Raw genomic sequence first — 26559 nt, forward strand, 5'->3', positions numbered from 1 at the left:
AATCATTAAAGACCATTCTCTGTTAGTACCAAAATATTTTAGATCAGATTAGATAAGAACTGCATTTGTCCATTTTGTACTTATATATGCCTCAATGCGAGTGAAAGAATGTGCTAAAAATATTCTCCTGCTCAAAAAATGATAAAACTTTAGCTACGGCTTTCCCCTCACTTTTAGAGCATCAACATGAAGCCATCTCATAATAAGACAAGGGCAAGCTAAAACATTACTTTTTTAATTCCTAAGGACTTTATGTTGTAACCTTGGACATGCCCCTATCCCCTCATCCTTACTGGAAGTGTGTAAGAATACTGTCTCAGCAATTTTTAACTTCTCCTTTAAACAGGAACAAGCCCAGATTACAAATTAATAGTCAAACACAGGAAATAGTGTTAACTGTTCATTTTATTATCATGTGTACAAAAGTAGGATCTGAACATTCGCCGTTACAGACACTTAAAAAGCCAGTGTTTCATTCACTCGGCAAACACTGTCATCGTAAAGGCATTGTTACATATGATCCAGACAAAAATGTGTCCATTTAGCTTGCAGTTTATATTCAAAGAGATGGTTTTCGAAGGGTTAATTATGTGGTTTTTAGTATGGCTATACTGCACATCAGTTTAGCTTGAACAAACCCATGCTTTATTAAGAAGTCACATGAAGAAAAATAAAACCAACAGTTGTTTTTTTTTTGTAATTCCCTGATCTACAGGCATCAGAATACGGAGATAAACTCACTGTAGACAGTAAATACAATCATGTATTTAAAAGGTACAGAGACAGCCAGAGATTAAATGAAATCATGGCAGTTCAGCACTTAAAAAAAGAAAACACTTTTTTTTCTTCAAAAATAAGTTAATACTGGAATTATGAGGAATTAAAATGAAAATGTGATCACCTCAAAATGTAAATACACGCATATTTTAGGTATTAAGAGATGTCAACGCAGAAGGCAGAGATCGCCTTCGCTTCCAGTTAAGATTGTCGTGAGCTGATTCTGGTTCTGTTCAGCCGTGTCAGCATATCCATCCACAAAAAAAAAAAACAAAAGAACCTGAAGACAATTTGCTCTGACCGTTGATGTGGAGCTGAACCTGTGAAACTCAACCAAGTAAATGCTCGCTCGCTCACTCACTCACTCACTCACTCACTCACTCACTCACTCACTCACTCACTCACTCACTCACTCACTCACTCACTCACTCACTCACTCACTCACTCACTCACTCACTCACTCACTCACCATGCTCTTTTACACAAACAAAATCACTTAAGGCGTACAGAACATACACACGGGGCACCTTTTCATATAATGTTGCACTTTAAAAAAGGCAGACGTTAAATTAAGAACTTTTAGCACATTCGCACGGATCGACAACAAAAGCTTTTAAATGGCTTAAATAACTGCTTAAATAGAAATGGGCCGCCCATGTGAGTGAAACAGAAGTGCTTGACTTTACTTCCCTTTTTTTCTATTTTTTGGTTTTCCACTGACCTTAACTCAGACCTTCACCTGATTCCCAAACGCTGACACGAGGTGAACGGGAGCTCGCTGCCATAAAAAGCATGACTCAGAGATGAAATGACGTCTGTGCAAAGCTCTGGAGGTCAGAGAAACAAAAGCATGCACCGATCGCAATCCATAGACAGGTCTAGTTGGGGAAATCTGAATCAGCGGGAAAGGATATCCTGGGAAAGCTTTATGTGACTACCTTAGCAATGAACAGTATTTTTTAACTGAGGACGAAATGCAGATTAGATATCGTCGGGCAACGTTAAAAAGTACTACAGAAATGACAAGCTATACAAAGAACGCTGTGATTACGTTTTAATTTGACACTCTGCAGGAGGCTGCAGAAGGGAGGGCTGCACTGCACCACCTTAATGATTGCTTACAATATCAAATTTACTCTGGAGTGACATAAACCCTCTCCTACATCCTCTCCATGTACCTACAGCATGACAGTCTATGCAGCTCTTTGTGCTATAGAAAAAAAATTGCTTCTTCATCTACTTGAAGGGCTTCAGTCTTGACCGCGCGACACGTAACTTTTTCACACGTCGTCACCTTACAGTCAGAAACCTCCGTGTGTTTCGTTATGATTTGTCCACTTCACGGAACTGGCTTTCAAGGAAGGGAGGCAAGAACAAAGCCATTCATGAAAGGGACACAGCAGCAAACATGCAAATGATGGTGCTCTGGTCTGATTGGACCAGATTTGAACTTTCTGGCTCACATGCAAAAACACTATACATGGCAGAGAACGAACGCTTTACTTCAACGTGAAAACACCGCTGAATATGGCGGTCCTGAATGTAGAATGTATGTAACTTGTTCATGTATGTAACTTGCCACTGCTGACCAGTGGCAGACATAGTGCTATGTCTACTTTAAAGTATTTTCCTTTCATGTTTTAACATATAATGTGGAGAAAACTACATTACTATCAGCTTGTGTTATGAATAGCACTTATAGAGAGAACAATGTATAGATACCAGTGATTTCTGATTTGCAACTACATCACCCTCAACTTGGGTGTCACGTTATTCCAGCTTCCAACATCCAAAACTGATTTAACTGAGCAAGTCATCGTACACATGCAACCAAATCTACAGTGGAATAGTTTAGATAAGAAAAAAAAAACAAACAAACATTCACAAGCTAGAATGGGCCAATCATAGTCCAGACCTAAGTACATCAGAGAAAATATAAATGCATGCCACACTTTTCAGATCTGTTGAGTTAAAAACTTGAAAACCATCCTTTTCCTTCCAGTTCGCAGTTATTCTCTACTTTCAGATACTTTGTTACTGGATCTCATGAAATTTGAAAGAAACGCATTAAAAGTTGGGGATGAAACATGATGAAATGTAAAACAATCTGTTTTATAAGGCACTGTATTAAAATCATTGAAGAGTCCATCTATAGCACACTCATTAGGATGGATTTGTCACTAAGGCAAACGCAATTTAAATCCTTCTCTTGCGTCTCCTATCACCTCACACATAACAGACTCAAACGTTTCATAGATATATAGGAAAAAGATTGAAACACACAGTCCATTATGCAAGAACTTCACCTGCGATCAGCAGCATTTAGCCAAGGCCTCGGTGAAACAGATTTCACTGAGGAGAAACATTCAGCTAAATGTTTGCAGAAAAACTTTCTCTAAATCTCCAAAGAGATCAGAATGTAAGAATGTCAAATATCAAATTTCCCCACTGTGGGACAATAAAAGATATTTCGGTTTTATTTTATTCTATTTTATCTTAAAGTTCTTCAAGATCTGTTTAACATTAGCAAAACTCTGCCTCATTATTAAAGAAAAACACACACAATTTGATTATATGCAACTGCTAACTGTGTTTTTTTTTTGTTAGTTTTTTTTTTGCAGCTTGTCAATAAATTTTATTGATGTATTTCCATGCCTAGTTACTTATTTACATGTTTGCATTAACAAGCATAAAATAAAATAGTTTTTCTGCTGTTCTTCTGTAGAGATGACCTGGGAACAATTTTGTGGTCAATTTCCAATCGCTGATTTTCTAAATCTTTCATCTCTTTGTACCAATTTCATCCAATTACAAACGTCTCTTTAAACAACTAAATTTAAAATCTGCACTTTTTTCCCTTCTTTTAGGATACATTTCAGTAAAGCATGCTGCTGTGGTTTTAAAATAAAGAATACATATTTATGGAGTGGACATTTGAAATTGTTTTAAGCAGCTTAAATCAAACAAACTGTAAAGAGTAAGGTCTGTTTATTTGTAAAATAAATGGATCCTTAAAATGACTAAGATTTACGATTTTTTTATCATGTTACTAATATTAAAAATAGCTAACTACATTGTCTCCTTCTGTAGCAACTTCTACACTGAAGAGAGTTGTTGTCAACACGAGCTATAGTGCTTAGGTATCGGATTTTCACTGCTCTCTTTCCAGTCATTTATTGTCTGACAATGGCAACTAGATGATTTATTTGACCATGTCTAATTTCTCGGATGCTGTGCATGAAAGTAAGTTTTTAAAATTGGGATGCACCGATCCAAAATTAATGTTGCCGTGTTGGTTAATAACTGATACTGTATACTTTTCCTTAAAAAGGACCATACTGCTCACATTGCTTCTCTGCTTCAGTTAGAAACCAAATAATCCTGTGCTTTATCACTGTCACAAGCAACGACAATATAAAATACATAAATTAGTAAAATCAACCCAGTTCTACTTATCGGACCAATACAGGTTGTTGAAAACTGACTCCCTATTCTGAAAGAAATCACAATAATGAAGTTTCTGCAGAAATTATGCTGATGTTGCTGAGGGATCTCCAAGTATCTATGACTGTACCAAGGTTTTAAAAAGTTACTGCTTCGAATCGGCTATAATCTTCAGTCAAGTTATTCCTTTGGATTCAAGAAATTCTACTTTAGTTTGACCTTTGCTTCTATCGTTCATATGCTGCTGGGCACTGCCAATCAGCTGTCTGAAAGAAGGTAACAAACAGAGCTAACTACTTTTATAAACTACTTTTTTTAGCGGGTTTTCTATATTTTTTGCTTTAGCCTATAAAATAACAAGTGTATGTTATAAATAACAATCACATAGCTTTGCCATTTCATTGTCTATATAATGTTGTACCAATAGCAAAAAGCGTTACTTTTCTGTTATAAATAAAAGAAATTAGGTCATTTGTTTTGCACAAAGTTACATACTGGGAAAGTCTTCTACCAGCCCGTTCCAGCCTCCTACTGTACCTTTAAAAAGCTCAAATTAAAAGAAAAACAGCTGTGAAGAATAAAAAAGCATTAAATATTTGAGCTATACATTTTACAACACAACAGAAAAAGCCCTGACGATGTTTGTGATCATTAACAGGATATAGCCAATAAAAAACTAAGGCTACATTAGCAATAAGAGACATTTGGCAGGAGTAGACGTAAGACATTTGTTCCACATGATGCTATTAAATCCCAGGTCTAAACAAGAAAAGTGTTTCAAGCAGACAAGGCATGCTGCACTAATTTGGAGCATGGAAGGTGGATATAGCTCACTCTCCGATCTTAGTCGATAAAAAAACCCGCTTCCCTTGTGGAATCCGGTCAAAACTAGTTCCCTTCGCTTTGCAATTTCCTGTTTGTCCTCGGCTGCATCGTGAATGAATAAACACATTAGTGACAAATGTCTACTTCTTTCCATGGAGCAAAGCGAGCATGATGACAATACAGCGAGAGTCTGCAGGCAACTCCTCTGTCCTTCAGACTGATTCACATCCTATATGCTCCCAAAATTAGCTTTCCAAGATCTCCTGATTCAGAATGTAAGTCGTGGTGTGAATCATTTTGGCGAGTAGTTTCCATGATGCTTATGGTTTGCATGATTGGCATATGTTGGCAGGAAAAAGTTTTTTTTCCCCCCTTAAAGATTTCTTCTGTTTATGTGTTTTCAGCATACTTAAAGGTTTCTGATCATCAAACATATCTGCATGTGGATAATATCTAAAGATAGAGTTTGATAGAGTTCTAAAGCCTTAAAAAGAATTGTGATCCTTTTCACATAAATATCAAGGACTTTATTTCTTATTCTTACATTTTTTTCAAATAGGGTATTGTGCTGCTTTTTGAGATCTTCTAACCTACTTCATGTTGTCAAACAGGTTCTACTTAATTTGGGACAGGCAGTTTGACAAGTGAAAGTAATCCAAGATATGCTCAGTCTCAGTTAATTACAGGCCCATGTTAGTTTTTAATAGATTTGTTTTCTTAATAAATCATTAAATCGCTCTTTGAAAGCAGCTTGTTGTGTTTACTTGGTTGATATTTGTCTGATATTAAAATTTATCTGATAATCTTACAAAAACAAAAGAATTCTGTAAGGGGGTAACTAAGTTTTTATGACATTGAATATGTTAATCTGAAAACAAATGGAGCTGAATAGTTGGTGCCATAATGTGACTTAGTGTACATTAGAGTTACATTTCATTCTTTAAAGTAAAATATGCTCTGAAATGAACAAAGGTCACTTAAATTATCTGACTAAGTGTACATCTTCCAGAAGTTCACAGCAAGAGTTCAGTGGGCGGTTCTCTTATTTGCTGAAACTGTGTTTCTGAACCCACCTCTTGTTCTCTCTTCAGTCATAATACTTTGCCTTCAACTCAAGCCGAGCGTTAACAAAATGTTTATAGTGTTTGATTCTGAGTCACGTTGTTTCCTTGTTGCACATTTAAGCAAAAATAATTTTTGGTGATGAAAAGAACGGAGCAGAAGACAAATACTGAAGCCGCTTCCACTTCTTCCTCTGCAAGTTACAGCTTGTCACACGAGCTGATGAGAGAATTTATAACTGCAGGGTGTTTTTAGATGTAGAGTTTGTTCTTAAGTCTTTTTGCAATCATTTCCAGCGGTTTTCTCAGAATTAATACCTGTGCGATGATTTGTTCGTGGTCAGTCATTTTGTGCCCATTGGAAGATGCATCAAAGCATAATGAGATTAAAGAGACGGATGGAAAAAAAACAAATTCATGCCTGACCAGATTAGGTTTGAGTCGCGAAACAATTGGCTTGATAACATCCTCAGACACAGCGAGCCACTTTGTGCTACAACTGCAAAAACAAAAGTTCCTCCAAGATGTGAAGTCCAGAGGAGGGATGGGTGAATTCAGCGTTAAACATGTTTCATTTGTGCAAGTACCCTGTGCTCGGTAAAATAATTTAAAAAAAAAAAAGCACAGTTAGCTCACTGGCAGAGCTGAGTCGTGCAAAGTCGTCCGATGAACAAGTTTTGCTTCAGAATGATCCCACTGTGGCATGCATATTTAACAGCAGCTTCCAGATTCTCGGCAACTTCGCAATCAGGAAAAGCTTACTAATCAATCGTATGTGTGGATATTCCACGTTCTTAGTTTTATGGTCCTGTCTGCTCCTGAAGCAGACAAGCTGTCAGTTTACTTTTGCCTTCACGGCCAATGCAGCTGCGTCTCTCTTTAAGGTTGTCCTCGCTTCAACAAGCCTCTTTAAATTTCCTACCAGCATTTATGTTTTGGCTCAAACTTGCTCCTTATCAGCCCTCCACAGATGCTCCTTGACTTCCGTCGGCAGCGTGTTGAACAGGTCTTCCTCCACCACCAGGCCGCTCTTCTTCAGCAGCCGGCACTCGCCGAGCTCCACAGGGAGGCACTCAAGACGGTTGCCCCTCAACTCCAGCTGGGTCAGCCCGGTGAGTTCCCCGAAGCGCGACGGCAGCGTCTGCAAGCAGTTGTTCCCCAGATTCAGAGTGCGGAGTTTCTTGCACTGAAACAGCTCTGGGGGCAAAGTCTCAATCTGAAACGGAGAGATTAAAAAAGCTGTTGCTAGAGGAGTAACAGGAAGGCTTTGCTTGAAAGTTTTCATATTTTGTTGTGTTACAGCAAATGCAAATGCTTACAATGTGAAAAATACAACATAACTGTGAGACAGTAGGACTATGTATGACTATGACTATACATTGTTTTAACATATTTTTGTAAAAGTTTTGGTTTTACAAGTGAAACTTCATTTCAGGGTTTCGAAGGGTGAGTGTCAAACTTTTTAAGTTTAAGGCTCTTCAAATGGTGACCCGAGGGCCACAAGAGGCCCAAAACCCATTTCCAGTTGGCCCAGACCAAGCATTTACTAGGAAAAACAATCCACATATTTGATTTAACTCTGTCTACATCCCCCAGAATACTGCGTTCTATTGATATTGATTATGTCACGGTATATATTGATATTGATTTATTGCCCAGAGCTAGTTTATGTAACTGTAAAATTTACAGCAAAAAACTGTAGATTTAACCTCGCTTGTACTGACAAATACTTACCTATTTTACCATTGTATCCAAATACAAACGTTAACTTTTGCATATTGGAGAAAGGCCAAAGATAATGTCTGTAGCTGTTAAATTTCTGGCCCATCTTAACATGTAATTTAGTAACCTATAGTCCCAGTGAGAATTCGTAATCTGACAAAGTTCAAGGGGTGTGAATACTTTTGCAAAGCACTGATTACATTAGTAAGCGATAATACATAAAAAAGCCAGCTGTTTCTGCTTCATGTCAGAATGAAACACAAACCAGACATGAAAACAGGCACTGTCAAAACAAGATAAAAGGCTCCTTAAAATGCAGCCTGCCTCTTTGAAGTCTCATTAAGCATGTAAATCATGATCAAAACAAGACCCAAAAAATAAATCCAGTGATATATATTTGTATTTATATTGTTCTGATTGCTCCAAGAAGTTGATTCTCCTATTTAATTTCAAACAAATCACAGCTAAAACAGATGGCATTACCATGAATTTCACTGTTAAAGCCTACTTGCACCTAGTAATATTCTGAAAGTGTAAACAAACTAAACGAAGAAGTACAAAAGATTGGTCCTGAGCTATTCGTGGCTGCTCACAGACCTGCTGGAGGTTATTTTCAGCAAGAAGCCACTCGAGCCAGCGCAGTAAAACAGCAGTAATAGTAGTGTTAACTGAAAACACACCATGTTGTTTGCACGCGGAGCTCAGAGCAGTATTTCTTGAGAAGGAATCAGATAATTCTTTATATGAATTCTATAACAGCATTTTAGCGAGTTAGATTTTTAAATCAAACGATTCCTATATCATATGGGATACCACGGGCAAAATGACAGAAAAAAAACAATGATGGCAGTGTTGTAAAAAAGTGTTCTTTTACCTACAAGTTTGAGATCATAAATTATCATTGAATTTAATTATTAATTCTGCTTTTTTAAGCCATACAGAGGTTGACTTGATTGTCTACTAGGATAAATTGTCCTGGTGTGTATTGTAAATGTTTTCTCTATATTTTCTGTCAGGATTTTCTGGTAGTGAGCAGTATTCATGGCTCCATAAAGAAAATTAGGCTGGCAAACTTAGAAGAAGCAAAGTCACCCCAGATCATCACACTTCAACCATCGTTCCTTTTTCTGAAATGCTGTCTTAGTTTTAAACCCAATGTAACTGGAAGCACACCTTTCAAAATAGTCCACATTTGTGTCATTAGTCCAAGGAATGTTTACCTTGGACTAATGATCATCAATATGAACTGTGGCAAATATGAAAGGGGTCTTTGTTTTCTTTTTGCTCGACAGTGGTTTTGGCACTGGAGGTCTCCAATGAAGACCATTTTTGCCCAGTCTCTTGTTTTTGAATCATGAACTCTAACCTCAACAAAACCTGAGGTCTTAAGCGATTTAGATATTGTTCTGAGTTATTTTGTGATCCCCGAATGAGTCATTTATTTGCTCCTGAAGTCGTTTTTGAAGGCCAGCCTCTCCTGGGAAGGTTCACTACTCCATTTGTTTTCTACATTTCTGGATAATGGCTCCTCTCACTGTGGTTCGCTGGAGTCGTAAAGTGTCAAAAATGGCTTTAACAGGTTCTACGTGAGTCATTTCTCCATTCTGAACTTTTGTGAAAGTTAAGAAAACAACCAAAGTGTTTAAGGAAAAAATAATGTCCTTAATCACAGTTACTCACTCTCTCTGGGTCAGGTTAATCTGGATAGTTGTCATTTAAAAACTGGAAGGAAAAACTGCTGAAAACTTTGACAGCAAGTAACTTTACACAAAACTTTAAATTAGATAAATAGAAATGTTTCAGCTTCTTACCCTGTTTGCTGTCACAGCAAAATACTGCAGGTTTTGGAGGAAGCCGATGTCTGGGTGGATGCTCGTCAGATTGTTGTGGCTCAGATCCAAGAAGCGCAGCTTGCGACAGAAGAAGAGCTGGCTGGGAATCTTCTCGATCTTGTTCCTGTTCAGGTAGAGCCTCTCCAGGTTGGTGAGCGTTCCGATCTGGATGGGGATGTAGGCGATCTGGTTGTACCAGAGCTTCAGGCACACGAGGCGGTACAGGTGCTGAAAGCTGATGATCTCCTCTATCGTCTTCAGGTTGTTGTCCTTCAGGTCGATCTCCTGCAAGTTGTGCAAGCTGAAGATGGAGTGCGGGATGCGCTCGAGGTCACAGCGAATGAGCTCGAGTTCTGTCAGGTTGACCATCTTCTTGAGGCTGTTGAGCACCATCAGCTTGGTGCCCTCGTTGTTAATGGACAACTTTTGAAGGTGCACGCCCACGTCGGTCACCACCTGAGGAAGCTTGGTCAGGTTGCTTTTCAGACGCAGCACTTTCAGGCTCTTGAGCTCCCGGAGCCCGTCGATCACGATGAAGCGATTGTTCTCGGCGCTCAGGTTTCCGGTCAGGTGAAGCTCGCTGAGGTTCTTCAGGCTGTAGATCCACAGTGGGATCTCCTTGATATCTGTGAACTTGATGTGGAGAGACTTGAGATTCTCCCTTAAGAAAGCCAGAGCTGGAGCTTCGATTTTAGCTGGAGTGTGGTAAAGCCACATCTCCCTCAGGTTGGAGAGCTGGGCAATGATGGGGGGTATCGTCACGTCCGGGATCAGCTCCAGCTTCAGGACCTCCAGCTCCACCAGATCGAACACCGTGTCAGGGATCCCGCTGAGCATGAAGAGATGAAGCTCCAGTTTCTCCTGGGAGTTCTTGGTGATTCGCTGCCTCAGCTTCTCTAACGTCCACTCGTTGTTGAGGTTCAGCTGCCTCAGCTTGTTCTCGCTGACCTCTGACAGGAACACGGCAAAGCGTTTGGAGTACAAAGGGTCATACTGATCTATCATGTGTAGCATGAAGGCAAAGTCGTTCTTGAGGTCGGGGATGTCACTGTAACTGCTCTCCTCGCGGATCGACTCAAAGGAGTAGCGTTTGAGGGAGCGTCTCACCATCCAGCAGAGCGTGTACATGCAGATGAGACCGTAAACTATAACCAGGCTAATGTAAAAACAGGCCAAGATCTTGAAAAGAGTAGCCAATGGATGTGCACAATGAAACAGACGGTACCCTGTCAGTTTCTCCATGTTCACTGAGCACACCACGCTGAACTTGATGCAGCTTACATAATAGCCTGTGTAGCTAATTATCAGTATGAACTTGATTACTTTGATGATGGTCTGACGTATGTAAAGACGGTAGACTATGTCGCCTTCCTCAACGTGAATCCTGAACTTCTTCACTTTCTCAAAAAGCGCCTTGGCCTGCTCCCCTTCCTTTTTGTCCAAAACCCCAGTTTCAGAGCGATCCACGATCCCCTGCTCGATCCTGGACTTTGTTCGCTGGAGCATGGGAATGCTGGCCTCGACATCCTCGCTCACGCTCGACGCCTTCTTATCCATGGAGCCGTTCGTTTTCCCCACCGGTTTGGGGTCGCTCTCCTCCACCACGGTTTCAGACAAAGCCCTCGTTGTCCACGGCGAGTCAAAGCACTTGAGGAGGATGGAGACAAAGTGTTCCAGTTTGGAGCTCGTGCGTGGGAATTTGAACCAGAAGTTGCTGCAGGCCAGGAAGATGAGAGTGTGGAGCAGCACCAGATAAGGGAAATATTTAGCAAACCAGTGCAGCTTGTTCTCGTAGCAGACGGCGTCGACATAGTTGTACTGGTGTCGATCCAGGTCGTATTGAATGCCTTTTGGCACTGGGGCGTAGGCGCCTGTCGCATTTGGCATGGCATCGCAAGTGTCGTTGAGGATCCACTTGCAAGGCAGGCAGATCATCTTGTCCTGCGTGACCTGAAGCGTCCCGCCGAACACCGCGATCATCAGCATGATGATTGAGATGTAGTCGGTGAAAACGTCCCACCATGGCTTCAGGATGCGGTATGTTGGCTGGGTGTCAGCAAAGTACCGAAGCTCTGTGATGGGAATCATGATGGTTTATCTGTAAAAGCAGAAAAACAAAATATTACTTATTTTTATTTGTTATGGCTTAGAGGAAATGAACAATTTGTTCCTCCAAAATGTAAAACATTTTTAGGAAAATGAATCTCAGTCCTAGCTTTCCACAACACATAAAACTTTTGCATATAGATAAATGTTATTTATCTCTTAGGTAAATAACAAATTGTGCTGGACAATAAATTGTCCCAGTATTTATTGCGATAAACAATAATATTGTTGATATAGAAGTGGGATCACTTTCAAGTAATATATTGGTAATGGCATAATAATGCAAGTTCACCCTCTTCAAGACCAATTTGTACAGAACCTTAAGCACCGGACCTGGAAGATTTCAAACATTCAAAATAAAACACAACTAAAACCAATAAATAAAGTGGAAATAAAAATCACTATTTTATTTATCATGCGTTTAATTGATTAATTGCTTATTGTGACAGGCTTACTTATAGAAACATCTTCATATGTGTCTATTACTTCAAACATAAATCTTTTTGCCATATAATCATGGCATATATGATTATATGTTGAAGCGCAAAAGAAGGTTGCGCTTCAACAATGTGCAGTATGCACCAATATGCAAATTAGCCAGGTGTTCATTTTCTTACATCAAATATTGTGGTCTGCTGAGTTATGATAACAACAGAATAGAAGATACATTTATTCAGTCACCCCTAACAAAGTCATTTAGCCAAGATCCAGGTAATTCATCATAATTAATTAATTTATAGTTGTAGCATAATGCAAAGTTGTGAACTCACTGGAAAAGAGGAGTTATTAAACTAAAACTGGCTAATTAGAAAATAACTTTAAAGTACACTGACATGCTGAGCGTTTTTTCTGTTTTTTTATTTTAACGTTACCTCAGTGTGTTGTAGTTGTTGCATTAAGAATTCAGGAAATTGTGTAAAATTTTAAAGAAAGGGTATCTGAAGGACAGCAGCACTGAACAACCTTAGGTTTTTCAGGTCGTTTAGCCTATATATTTTTATCTACATAATGCAAGATTTGATTTTCTGATACAATTCATGATGAGCAATCAACAAATCCTAGGCATTAAACTCCAAAATATGTATTGTCATCCTCACTCCATGCAGAACGTAGATCTTAGTGGTTGTCAAACTAGATGCAGGCGCATACATACTGAAGTTCAGACAATTTTCAAAATTAGCTTCTTTTTCTGTTCAAGTTTGGACCTTTGTCTTTATTTAAAACCCCACTTTACCATCTTAGAAAAATACATGGACCTTCAGATGAGCTCTGTCAATCAGGTAACTCTCACTGACAAATCAGGGCTAAGAAAAGATTCTGATCTGACATCAGGAAACTGTTTAAATAGAAAATGACAAACTTTCTACTCAAAAAGGAAGTGAAACTTATCGTGCTGATGGCAGCTTAAAAAAACAGCAAACCTCTTCAGCTGTTCATTTATGCTGAAGCATGACTGGAAGAGAACAAGGAGGCTTTGCTAAGCAAATTAGAAATGCAGGACTGTCTGAGAGCTACCAATGCCAAGACGACAACAATTAAATCTTACAGTACGCTTATTTTAACTTTCTCAATATCATTAACAGCCATTATAACTAATATTTCCATCTTATAAGACCTGCTTGCCCTTAATAAAGAGACACATATAAAAATGAAAGGTATGCGGATGGTTTTAGTTATCCAGATTCTCTCTGATTTGTCTTTAAGAATTGTAACATAATATATATGAACAGCATTCAAAATATTATTCCAGCAGTCATGCAATAAGTAGTGATTAATTATTTATATAGCAAGCAGAGGCAACTTTATACCAGATGAGAGAGAAACCACTAACAAGGCTTTACTCTTATTTTTAAAAAACAGACAAAATGGTTACAGAGTTACTCTGTAGATTTAAGCAAAAATAATTCAAATTCAAAAACACCTCATTGATCCAAAAGGGAAATTAAATAAGCCTAATAAGTCATTCAAAAAAGTATCGTTAACTTGTTCTAGCCAAATTAGGAGTCACAGAACCTTCTATGTTAGGCTTCACCTCCCAGCAGCTGTTAAAATAGCCTTCAATAAGATAATTCACATGGTATTAAACAACAAAACCAACTTTGTGACACAAATGGGATTCATATTCCAGAGTAATCCTAAGATTAGAACTACATCTGACACTACACACAACATTAGGAATGTTTATACTGACAGTATGCCACACTGTTGATAAAGGGAACGAAAGCGAGCGGTGGAACTAGAATAAATAAACTTTGTAAATAAAGCTGCAAACTTGTACTGATATGTTCATGTAAACTATAGCAAAAAGGTTGTGTGATCTAAAAATGCATGACATTATCACAGTCGGCTTGTTATAAAATGGGACATAAAAATAGATTTCTTCTGCAAGAGTCTTATTGCTATCTGACAATATCGCTGCCTTTCTCCTGACACAGAACACAAGTTTGACTTTTGCTGGGACCAAGCAGCCCCAAAGGAAGATGACGTCATAAGTGTGTTCAAAAGGAGAATTTCAGAACTGGATTAAACAGTCACTCTGCTCGTGGATTTCCTGGTGCATTTCTTCTAAAATAGTTTCTTAGCTATTGTCCAGGCTGTGCTCCCCAGGCTAAGAGCAATGCAGGCAAGACCAGCCTTTAAAGCAGGCATGTTTTTTTGTTGTTGTTTTGTTTTGTTTTACAGTTGATCAATTTCACTTGTCTACACCAGTTACAATTACAAAATTAACTTGGTTTTTTATAAACTTAGTTTTTATAAAAACAGTTTTTTCCAGTTTTTATATTCAGATTATATGAAAAATACTTCATTTATCCCAAAGGAAAAAAACATATTGTTAGATGGTGATGCTGATGCTGAAGACAGGAAAGATCTCCTGTGGCAGTCAGTCTGGAAATGACAGAAGAAGGCCTCTGACTGAAGACATTGTTGCTGTATGTCAATCTTAAAGTGCAATAATTGTTGGCCAATACATTGCAAGAGTTGTGAACTTGCATTTTCCATGCTAACATAATATTTGGCCAGTTGGGCAGAGTGTCATGGCAGCAAATGCAAACACCAGACCAAAATGACAATGCTCCAAAATGCTAAAGGTCACAGAGAGAGAGAAGCACGGATGAGAAAAAAACAAAAACAAAATGGGAATATATCGCCACTAATATTGTTATCGCAATATTTACTAATATTATCATAAAATATTCTACTTGTTGGCAAGCGCTGCTGATCCATTGCATTTGCTTTTGCCGCTCCTCTTTAAATCTTTGTCTGGCCCTATTGTTAAAAAGTTGGATAAATTATATGATATAATAATATGATACTATATGATGTGATATATCATATATTTGATATATCACACCAATCATATATAAAACATGTAATATATTATATATGATACAATATATATATAATCTCTTATATTATGTATATCATTAGGCCTGTCGCGATAAACGATAAATCGATTAATCGTACGATAAATTAAAACTATCGATGTCATTTCAATTATCGGCACTATCGTCTCTTCTGACCTTTTTCTCTTTCTGTTAATGACACTGAATGAAAAAAGGCTCAACTCCGGTGCTCTCCACTGACCCTCCTTCCTCATTTCCTTAGTGTAAAGCCCAGAGCAGACGACCCGATCTTAGAGCTGTCGGCCGATTGTCGGCCCATTTTTAAACCCTGACAGACCACACATTAGCCAGAAATCCTAGGTATAACGGTTTGATCGGGTTCAGTCCTGCCGTGTGGTGTCCAACAATGGGCACAAAATAATGGCTACAAGTCCAGTGAACTAATTTTAAAACCAGGCATTAATCAGTGCTTTACTACAATCTACCTGCAATGCATGTGGCTAGTGTCAGCGTAAAGTCCTGACTGAATGAAAATCATTAGAACCTGTTTATGTCACGTTAACGAAGAACAGCTGAAAAGTTACCGGGTTTATCAACTGCGGTAGCAATTTCGCTCCAACTCCTCCTCTTGTCATTTCTATATTCTTTGCATGTTGAATAAACATTAATGTTGTTTCCACGTCGGCTGGACTTCGGGTTGCTCCATGTCAGCTGTTTGGGATTCCCCTCCGTAATTTCCCCTCAGAAAACACGGAGGAGAATCCTGGGTTTCTGATTGGCTGCCTGTCACATTCAACAGGCTGCGTTAAGATCCCAGTCGGGGAAAACCCCTGATTTAGATTAGAGGGGCAACGATGATCTACCGTAACACACCACACAATCTTAGAAAGACCAACGATCTAAGATTGTTGTAAGGGGAAAAATAGGAGCAAAAAGTCATGTAGTGTGAATTATTGCATCAGGTAGTCGATGTGCCCATCTTCTCTATTTAAATCTAATTATTACTGAAGGGCAACATAATATACAGACTTCATAATCTTTTGGTTGAATGCAATATTTATTTCCACTTTGGCTTTATGTTGCTTAGTTTTTATTCAAGTACATTTTTTGTTAATGGAGACTGAGAATCCATTTTATTTTTGTTTTTGGTTGTTTTGTTTATTTTGTTTATCAGTTCTAGTGTTAAATATTCTTCTGAAAATAAAGTGTATCTATCTTTGGCAGGAAATCACATGAATTATTATGTCATTTCCATTAAATCAGTGTAAAAAGGTCTTCAAACAATATTATCGTTTATCGCAATAATTTTTTGAGACAATTAATCGTTGAGCAAAATTTGCTATCGTGACAGGCCTATATATCATATAAGATATAATATATCATATATCTTATGACAGGGGTGGGCACTCCTGGTCCTCGAGGGCCGGTGTCCTGCAACTCTTAGATGTCTCCCTGGTTCAACACACCTGAATCCAACAGCTGAATCTCCTCCTAAGTGCAGTCAAGTTCTCCAGAGTCCTGTTAACGACCTCATTATTTGACTCAGGTGTGTTGAAGTAGAGATGCATCTAAAAGTTGCAGGACACCGGCCCTCGAGGACCAGGAGTGCCCACCCCTGTCTTATGATATATGATAGAGCAGCATATAGTATAATATACTTGTAAGCAAGATGGAGATCAATGCATTGCTTTTTTTCCACAAATGAGAACCTAACATTTTTTATGCAAGTCTCTACTTTATTTTTTAAATCTAAAGACCAAATTTTTTTTTGTAAATTCCTTCTCTGAAAAATTGCGCAGGTTCAAACACACTGGCAATGTGCTAGGTGTTGTCATTCTTCTTGAATGCTATATAAAATGCCATATAAATAAATAACTACGGTAAACAAGATCTCCTCTGGAAAACAGCTTAATCAAAAGTAGTTTTCATTGTTAACGTTCAATAGCACAAACATGCTAAATAAATAATGCCAAGAGGGAGGATTTATGAGCCACCTTTAGGCTTCACTGAAAATGGTTTTGGGTTCTATGTCTGATTTTCCATATCAGAGCCTAGTTTTGTTTTTAAGTGTTTTTCCGTCAGTTCAGGGTTCAACCTCTGTAAGTGAGTACATCTATTTGCAAGGAAACCATAAAGGCACAGGATTCAATCTAGCTGAACAGGAAATGCGGTTTGGAGAAATGCATAGATTGAGAGACGGACGAATGCCAACATTCCTGGCACTTACAGTAGGCTTTGAAGCTCATTTATGTAAAGCACAACTGTTAACATTTTCCCCAACAACTTTAAACTAAGTGGTTGGAAACACCCACAGGATCTGAAAGCATCATCGGCACCGCTTTCTAACTCCTTCACGCCACATCTGCAGATTTCCAGAGAGAGGTTCTCTGGGCACAAGTTCATTTTGGTTAACTCTCTTCTACCAGTTTCACATGTAGTTAACATGGCTGCCTAAAAGGGAATTAAAACGGAAAGCAATGAAAACATTTCAAAACAATAAGCTTTAAAAACCATCCGGTTTTCCAGAAACTTCTTGGGCTTCTGCTGCAAGCGAACAGATGCTTGTTACTGACAACAAAAATCTGGGTCATAAACAGAGATTTGTTGAGAATAGGATATCATTTTCTGATTACTAAACAGAGTTATCGCAGCTTTTAAACTCAAATCCTTGTGAAACTCTGTAATAGTCCACAAAAAAAACAGAGACGACCTCCAAGATTTGAACAGACTAGAGTTTCTCCCAAACAGACTTCCTCCTCCCCTTCATTCGCCTAGCAGAGTTAGGTAACACACCCTTCAGTCACCACCAGCTTAATAAATTTGTTATTTGTTCTCGCTCCCCCCTTGGTTCAGCAGTTTTCAAGCAGGTTAATGTTAACCCCTTTGCTTTACATCTATAATAAATTCAAGCATTACTCTAAATCTTTCTGTGACAGCTCTTTTGATTTTTAGCAAATCAAAGAGACTGCAGTGGATTTTATCTTTACTTGTTTTGACTCTTCCTGTAACATGTTGGTTTCAATAAATCCTTCATTTACGTTGCAAAACTCCCTGAGCCTGTCTGCTCAGGAAGTTGGATGAAACATGCAAGATTTTGTATTAACTGGGTCAAACTGGTTCTGACCAACATTTTTTTTTATGACAGCTCCGCTGAGATCATATACACCCACGTACAGAGAGGTTCATAATACAGATCTTGGAACAGAGTCAAATCAAAACTTTAGAAAGCTTGTCATTTTGACTGTTTACTCAAGAAACAACTCTGACCTGTCCAGTCTAAAGAAAAACATCCCCGCAGCATGATGCAGCCACCACGATGTTTCAGGGTGAGGATGGTGTGTGTTGCAGGTGTGTTCAGTGTGTAGACCAAGAAGTAAAACTTTGGTCTCATCTGACCAGAGATGACTTTAAATTGGACTTCTAACAGCTTTCTATCAGTGTTATCGCTCCACTCTGCAATATAAACCAGATTGTTGGAGTGTACAACAAATAGTTGCCCTATTGGCACATTTGTCAACTTGAGTTGTATGTCAGCTGCTCCCCTACAGATATAATAGGCTTCTTGACTACTTTTCTGATTAAAGCTCTTTACACCATTTTATAATAAACATCTAATATCATCTCATTTATTTAATAAATACTAAAATGCCAATAAATTTGCCTTTTATAATTAAATGTGTAGTTTATTTAAATAACATCCCTCAATATGCTAGCAATAGCTAACATAATAATAGTAATAGCCTGAGGCAATAAACTAATTATACCTCTATTGTACCATTAAAACCAAACCTAAGAATTAAGTCTCAGTCTGATTAAAACTCTATCATTTTATCGACAACATTAAACACACAATTTATTACAGAAGCTTTTCTTTCTATCTGTTTATAGCCTCCGAGAATAAGCAGCAGCATGTGGTTGAGCCAAAATAACAAAACACCTTCCCTGGCCTCCAGCTGGAAAGAGTTTTTAGTTTTATTTCTAATAAATTACAAGAGAGTTCCGAACCTGGCTATGATCCCATTAGACAGGATTGGGTGGGGTTTCACCAAAAAGAGCGACCTTTCTTCAGACGGACTCCTCCAGAACAACAACCCGTCGACTAGAGACGGGAAACGATGCCTCATCCCGACTCCACAGCAGAGCGCTGCGGCAGTTACAGCTAACTAAGAAAAACATTAAAGACAGAAAGGGGGGAAAAAAACTCACCTGTGTTTTTAACACTGGTGTGTCTCGCCTCCTCCGTACACGGGTGACACATTTCTCTATCGGTTCTCAGTGACTGTGGCCGCTCGGACACCAGGCCGGAGCCTCGCAGGACAGCCGAGGAGCAGAACACGGCACGAAGACCCGAGAGCGAGCCGAGCGGCGGAGAGTTCACAAAGCAGCAGGAAGTGCTGCAATCGCCCCGCCTTCAAAATAAAAGCACGAATATAAAGAGGGCGCTAGTGTTCACGTCACTGTTTCGGTCTGGAACAAACGTCCGTTGGCTGATTTGCAGTTGTGACTTTCTTTTCACATTTTAGATGACCTCTTTCTCTGAGGTAGTCAAAGATTAAATTATCTCTGCTTTAGACACATCTAATGTTATTTTAAAAAGTTTTAGGGTAAGAAGGCCAGTTTCTCTTTCTCCATGATGCTGCCGCCACCATGTTTCACCATGGAGGTGGGGTGCTCAGGGTGTGGTTGAGCTAGGTTTTATTTACACATAGCTCTTTGCATGTAGGCTAAAATAATCAAATTAATATTTGTCTCATCCTACCAAAACAACCCTTTTTTCACGTGTTTGTTGATTTCCCTCCATGAATGTTGAACAATTTTAAACAGGAGTTATATATCTTTCTTCCTGTAGTGGGTTTCATCATGCTTTTCTTCCATACATGTCAGTTTTGTAGCAGGCGGGCTTAATAGTCCTTAATAATCAAAAGATAGTTGTGACATTTTTGACCTCTTGCTGTTTCTCTGATCATGATGATCAACAGGTCATGGAATGAATAGAAAGATTCTGATTTTTATTTGAAAAAAACATTATGTTGGATTGAATGCTCTTTTACTCCCACTTTATGTTTATGTGCTTTTTTTCCCATTAGTCTATCCCATAAAATCCCCAAATAAAACACACTCCACGGTATCTTATCAATTCAGCAGACGAAAAGTACAGAATTTACCAGCTACTCAGGATTTCAATAGTCTCCCAGTTTCACGTAGGAGTTTCTCTAAAACAACCCCATCACTCACCCCCTCCAAATTTTTCCAACAGGATTAAGCAGGAAGCGCTTTCGTAATCTCAGTGACTGTGAATTTAGCATTTATTTTGTCATTAACTCCTGCTCTATATTCTTGTTCCTGTAGCCAAGTAAAAGTTTTAATTAACATTTGCAATCCGTGCATGCTTTTGTTTACTTCTGATGTTTGGCCTTGTGGGTAGAAAACTTAAGGACTTAATATTACGTTTGTAGAGACAATCATAATATGCACACATGATTTGAAACAACCTAAAATTGCAAGAGTATTTCAATTTCGGGAACCGGAGTTGATATCAAATTTTGTTTGTCTCCCCCTGGTGGTGCTACGTGGAAAGAAATATTTAGCTTTGCTCACTTAACCTGAACCAGAAAATAAAACATCTTTTCTCCTTTATGTAGTCAAATTAGTCTTTCACTGGCAATAAAGTATTATCACAGAAACTAAACATGACTGAAAGTAAATCCAATGTCAAATCTTTGTTCCAAGAGAGTGAATGTACATAGAGCACAAGTCCTGAGCACTTTTAGGCTGTTACAGCAGAGATTTACCATGAAAAGACACAATGTATTGAAGTGACACTAAGCATAAATTCAGAAGTATTTCTTTGGCACATGTTTGAATAGCCTCTAAGATAAGTATTTGTAATAACTTGCAAAAATACGTATGAATCATAATCATGTGATCCAATTTCATCCATGGAGAAGGTTTGCAACAGTCAAATGTAACACAGAATGTGTTATAAATGTAAAAAGTAAACCAACAGAGGAACGAGAATTTAAACAATTGTACACACACACAAAAAAATGCTAAACTTAATAAAATATTATAATAATGAAATGAATTTGGACAACTGGAATCATAGAATGAGAAATAAAAATATTTAAAAATATATACTTTAACCATAAAACAAATAAATATGAATAAGGAAATAAAACACATACATTTCATTTCATTTACGATGAATCATAAAGCAATAAGCCTGATTAAAAGATTAATAATATTGATGACCTTAGAATCAAATTAACAAATGAAGTAGAATCAAATGAAGGTAAAAATTACCAAAGATTTGACAGACAGATACAGGAAGATCTTATTTTTCCTTAATATCCTACTCTAAGAAAATAAATGCATTGCTTACTACTATTATCTAAGGTTAAAGTTATCTGGCCTTATGCCTTACCCTTTTGACTAAATGAGCACTGTCTTGACTGATTCGTCATAGGTGTGTGCTGTTTGTTTTGTACAGCTATGTGTACAGGATGCCTCTCCCTCTAAATTTTGATAAGTAATGGCACAATTCATTTAGGGACAACAGAACACTGACAGTGAAAATTCAGTTTTAAATTGAAACTCTATTGCTAAGTTTCTGATTAGCAATAGATCATTTCTCTTAGCAAAATTGGTCGTTGGCAGAAAATAAAATTACTAGTTCAAAGACAATCAAACCCAACATTGAAATATAATTTTCCTAAGCAACATTTAATGCGTCAGCAGTAATTTTAACAATACGTCTGGAAAAATGGTTATAGATTAATGTGTTTGACGTCATTGCATAGCTCTTATTTTGAAAAACCAAGGATGGATGATGTCATCAAAGCGCGTCAATTTCTCCCCGGTTGATGAAACTTAAGACTTCTGAGCCCTCAAACTCTTTTCTGTCTCTCTAAAAACAGCAGTGATTATGCTGGTCCTACAAAGATGTCTTTCTTTATTAGAGTTTCCCAGAGGGAGGTTCCCTGCCAGCCTGTTGTCGCGGTGTTACCGCAGGCGGGGTCATGTATCCAGACCATGTGTATTATTTCACCGTCCGACCACCAGAACCAGGTCAGGTCTGCTGTCGTCACAGGACCATCATGTCCTACCTGCTCATCGCAGCTCCTTCAGAGGATTCTCCTCTTCACCGCCAGCCAGAGGGGAAGCGCTGGGAAAGATCCAGTCAACACATTATCATCTTGTATACACATGCAAGGTTAGCACTATTCGACTGTGGTTTTTGTTTCTTGTTTCCCCAAGCTCTGTCCTCTTAAGCTGTAGTCGTGTGATGCATCATTATGTTTAGGTAACAGGTGTTGAAGATTCGGGCTGTGCCATATTTGCAGGTTTGCTCCACGAGGTCCATGCAGAGGATCTCTAAAGTGGCCTACCAGAAAGGGGTGGTAATAGTGACCTGTCAAGGGTGCAAGAACCACCATATCATCGCCGACAACCTCGGCTGGTTCTCGGATCTGGAGGGGAAGAGGTTGGTGGAGCTGCAGGATTTACACCATAATAAACATAACAAAGACGTAAAAAAAATTAAGCCATGTACAGTACCTTACAAATGTACCCACATCGTTTAAACATTGTTACATGTTGTTCTGCTCCATGTTTCAGAAACATTGAGGAAATCCTCGCCGCCAAAGGGGAGACCGTGAAGAGGATTGAAGGAAGCGATGCTTTAGAAATAGTCGTGGAGGAAACGAGCAGCGGCTGTTCACAAAAAACTGACAAAGAGAAAGAAAATGAGCCAGAAACAACATGATTTAACCTAATTGCATTTGCACTTTGTACTGCTATGTATATATATTTATATTTACAATAAAGCAACTTTTTGGCCTTTTTACCGTGTTGAGAGAGAGTTGAGTGAAACTATGTTTCAAACTAGGTTGCGACTGAGATTTAAAAGAAGTTACAAAACCATAGAAACAGATGAAAAGCAAATGTTTGAACAAATACATTTTAAATATGCTCTGTGTCTTTCCCCCCCCGAAATATCTACTGCATGGTTATTCCATATGAATAAGCGAGAAACACTCCTGGTGCGTTTTTGGTTACAGTTTTTTTCGATTGTATTGTTTTCATGACCAACATACCTTAACTTCTATTTTATTTCTATAAAATGCCGCCCCAGACTTTTGGCTCTATTTTATTAATTTTAGTTAGCTTTAGTTTACTATTTTTTCATCCTACATATTCAGGAAAAAATAAACAATAACTTAGTTTCTCACAAATGAACAAACCAAACTAAAATGTTTTGCATCGGAACCCGGGTGTTCGAAGTGACCTAGATAGCTTGAGTTCTCGCGAGAATGACAGTAGTTGCTGCCGTAGCTGCTTGCAGGCTGCTAGCTGTCGGACACGCTGCCAATTTTCGTTTCTGCCGCCTTTATTATTGGACTGACTGCGATGGAAGAATTTGAAGTCACAGACGAGGCAGAAAAGCCTAGACATCGACCTTTCTTAATCGGTGTTAGCGGAGGCACGGCCAGCGGAAAGGTAAACTTAGAAACGTAATTAGCATACCGGTTATCTTAGCTCGGAATCAGTTTTAGCGTTCATCAAACTGTCAAAACAAGTGTCACGCCCACTCGTTCAATGTTTTATTACGTTGCTAAAACACTATTTTGTTTAGGTTAAGTTGACCTAGCCCCTTTCCAACCTTGAATATTTAGAAGAAAATACAACACTGCTCACGTCTGTAACGATATTAACGTCAGGTCGTAAACTTTGAACTCGAGGTCACGCATGCAAATATCAACCGATTCCAGTCAGGAATCCTGTGCAATTTCAGTCCAATGTATTTATTGTTGCCTGTTTACCGTAATGTATTACGGATTAAAGAAATGCTAATATTAAAAAAAACAAACATATTGAGGTGTGTTGTTACAACGGCGTGGCTAATAATAGAATAATTGAGATGCATTGTTTACAGTCTACAGTTTGCGCCAAGATCATGGAGCTTCTGGGGCAGCACAAGGTGGACCATCGCCAGAGAAAGGTGGCCATCATCAGCCAGGACTGCTTCTACAACGTGCTGACTCCAGATCAGAAGGCTAAAGCCCTTAAAGGACAGTACAACTTTGATCACCCGGGTAAATAAATCCAGACTTTTACTATTTAATTACATGAGCTTTGCACAAAGCTAAGATAAATTTGAAAGTGTGATTGTGAATAAAAATCTGCTGTAATGGAAAATGAATTTATTCTAGACTGTGTTTTTTTACACGTCTTTAAGCAGTGTATATGAAACTTAAACACAAAATGTTGCCTTTTCTTTAAGTTCTCATTTTCTTCTTCAATGCCTTGCAGAGGCGTTCGATAACGAGTTGATGTACAAAACCTTAAAGGACATCGCAGAGGGGAGGCCGGTCGAGGTGCCAACATACGACTTCATCACCCATTCCAGGTTGAAACAAAAACACTTTTCAATTGTGAAGTCGTGACGAAATACCGCCGTGTTCCCTTGTATTCTGAGAGCTCATTGTTTTGTTTGCAGGTTGGAAGAAAGGATCACAGTTTATCCAGCGGATGTCGTCCTCTTTGAAGGGATTCTTGTTTTCTACCCCCAGAAAGTGCGCGAGATGTTCCACATGAAGCTCTTCGTGGACACGGATTCAGATGTCAGGTTGTCTCGAAGAGGTACTCGAGCGCCGATCGCACATATTTGCAAGGTTTCCTTTCTGTTTCAAACAACCTTATTTCTTGTAGTGCTGAGAGACATGAACAGAGGGAGGGACCTGGAGCAGATTCTGAATCAGTACACAACATTTGTAAAGCCTGCATTTGAGGAGTTTTGCCTGCCTGTAAGTACAGTAGTCTTTGTTGATATTCTGTATGATTTCAACTAGATTTCTATGTACTTTTATTGTGTTTTAGACTAAAAAGTACGCAGATGTCATCATTCCGAGAGGGGTTGACAATATGGGTGAGTAATCTTTAAAAATAAAAAATCCTGACTTATATTCAGTATTACCAGGATAGATAGCATTAATAACTTCCCAATTTGTCATTTAGTGGCCATCAACCTGATTGTGCAGCACATCCAAGATATTCTGAATGGTGATATTTGCAAGTGGCAGCGGGGAAACATCAACAGCCATGGCCGAGCCTGCAAAAGGCTGACCTCAGAGCAGAGCGACCTGCAGAACGGATCCACCAACCCTCCAATTAAGAGGGTCCTGCTGGAGCCTAGTAGTCGGCCCCACTGAAACAGAGCGGATGTAGATATGTGTGTGTGTGTGTGTGTATGGGAACAGATAGGTACAGACCGTGGAGCTGCAGTGTGAACTGACGTTACTGTGCCGGAATGTTACACGCTCTGCGGTTTAGGGTAATATCAGTGATTCAGTGTAACAGGTTCGAAGATCTGCCATCTTATTTGATTGTAGTTATTAACAGGGTTCCTACACCGTATAGAAGTAACCAGTGTTCCCATAGGCTTTCTTTGTTTTGATTTTTAAAATGGGTAAATAAGCAGTTACCAAACCAGGTCCTATGATTATTAATAAGAACATGTTTTTTTTGAGTCATGCCTTTGCACTTTTAAATGTGACCATGCTGGCAACTTCTTTGCTACTGTTAGGGAAGTATATTTAAAGTAAATTAATACAAATAACGTGGTTATGTTCACGTACCTGTTCTGGTTTGCAATAGCTTTCTACAGTGCAAAAGTATTCATACCTATTCAACTTACGTGCATTTTGAGAGATTACAAACTGGCGGACTAAGTAGCGCATAATGTAGTGAAAGAAAAATTATATGTGGCTTTCAAACTTTATACAAAATCTGACAGGTTTTGTATTCAACCATATTTACTCTTAAGTAAATAAAATCCAGTGCAACCAGTTGCCTAAGGAAGTCAATCAGAAAACGGTCCACTGGTATGTAATTTTATTAAAGTCTTAACTGAAGGCCTCTGAGGTTTGTTTGGAGAACATTATTAAAGAATTATGGAGAGCAAAAATCTCAGTGCTTAGATATTCTAAGATGGGTCTGGATACAATTATCCACCATCGTGGTTTATCGCATACGATCCTTTTAAAATACATTTGTGCTTATAGATACGTTTAAGGTGTATGAATACTTTTGCAAGGCAAATGGAGAAAAAAAACCCTCCCAGTTTGAAAGCACTTGCTTATATTCTGCTAAGTCTATGCCTTAACTTTTTTGTTTCACTTTATGAACAGTGTACATCAATAAATAAAACTTCTTTGCAAGTATTTAAGTGTCTTCATTTAAGAAACCAAAGAAACCTCTGCAGTCAGGGTTTTAATATAAACAGAGCTTTTTGTTTTATTGGAGTTTGAGAGCACAGTGTGATGTGTTGGGGGTGGGGGGCTTTGAGGGTTTCTGTGATTATTATCCCAAAAAGTATTCCAATGACTTCCTACAGCACATGGAGTGACACACGCACACACACACACGTCACAGAAGACTTCTCACAGA

At 38.5% G+C, this 26559-nt stretch overlaps 3 protein-coding genes across 3 annotated transcripts; 2 read left to right on the forward strand and 1 right to left on the reverse strand.

Annotated features, from left to right (window-relative positions):
- Positions 1-387: 387 nt before the first annotated feature.
- lrrc8a (leucine rich repeat containing 8 VRAC subunit A) lies at positions 388-19407 on the reverse strand. Its single transcript, XM_005798668.2, has 3 exons — positions 19318-19407; positions 9641-11759; positions 388-7323 (listed from the first exon to the last, which is right to left on the reverse strand). Exons 2-3 carry the CDS (start codon positions 11747-11749, stop codon positions 7048-7050), a joined length of 2385 nt encoding a protein of 794 aa, XP_005798725.1. The 5' UTR covers positions 11750-11759; positions 19318-19407; the 3' UTR covers positions 388-7047.
- A 2444-nt stretch (positions 19408-21851) lies between these two features.
- On the forward strand, positions 21852-22962 carry dnlz (DNL-type zinc finger). Its single transcript, XM_005798721.3, has 3 exons — positions 21852-22324; positions 22455-22594; positions 22729-22962. Exons 1-3 carry the CDS (start codon positions 22037-22039, stop codon positions 22874-22876), a joined length of 576 nt encoding a protein of 191 aa, XP_005798778.1. The 5' UTR covers positions 21852-22036; the 3' UTR covers positions 22877-22962.
- Positions 22963-23409: 447 nt separating this feature from the next.
- On the forward strand, positions 23410-26333 carry uck1 (uridine-cytidine kinase 1). Its single transcript, XM_005798670.3, has 7 exons — positions 23410-23610; positions 24047-24206; positions 24424-24520; positions 24611-24753; positions 24823-24917; positions 24991-25039; positions 25129-26333. Exons 1-7 carry the CDS (start codon positions 23521-23523, stop codon positions 25320-25322), a joined length of 828 nt encoding a protein of 275 aa, XP_005798727.1. The 5' UTR covers positions 23410-23520; the 3' UTR covers positions 25323-26333.
- The last annotated feature ends 226 nt before the right edge of the window (positions 26334-26559 follow it).

This window comes from Xiphophorus maculatus, chromosome 8 (genome assembly GCF_002775205.1).
Source record: "Xiphophorus maculatus strain JP 163 A chromosome 8, X_maculatus-5.0-male, whole genome shotgun sequence".
In the NCBI taxonomy this organism is placed as follows: Eukaryota; Metazoa; Chordata; class Actinopteri; order Cyprinodontiformes; family Poeciliidae; genus Xiphophorus; species Xiphophorus maculatus.

Coding starts and splice junctions, on each gene's coding strand:
- lrrc8a (XM_005798668.2), bottom strand. CDS start 11,749: ATGATTCCCATCACAGAGCTTCGGTACTTTGCTGACACCCAGCCAACA. Junction 7,324..9,640: donor TTGCTGTGACAGCAAACAGG/GTAAGAAGCTGA, acceptor TCTCCGTTTCAG/ATTGAGACTTTGCCCCCAGA.
- dnlz (XM_005798721.3), top strand. CDS start 22,037: ATGCTGGTCCTACAAAGATGTCTTTCTTTATTAGAGTTTCCCAGAGGG. Junction 22,325..22,454: donor ATCTTGTATACACATGCAAG/GTTAGCACTATT, acceptor CCATATTTGCAG/GTTTGCTCCACGAGGTCCAT. Junction 22,595..22,728: donor TCGGATCTGGAGGGGAAGAG/GTTGGTGGAGCT, acceptor TCCATGTTTCAG/AAACATTGAGGAAATCCTCG.
- uck1 (XM_005798670.3), top strand. CDS start 23,521: ATGGAAGAATTTGAAGTCACAGACGAGGCAGAAAAGCCTAGACATCGA. Junction 24,521..24,610: donor GACTTCATCACCCATTCCAG/GTTGAAACAAAA, acceptor TTTTGTTTGCAG/GTTGGAAGAAAGGATCACAG. Junction 24,918..24,990: donor TTGAGGAGTTTTGCCTGCCT/GTAAGTACAGTA, acceptor ATTGTGTTTTAG/ACTAAAAAGTACGCAGATGT.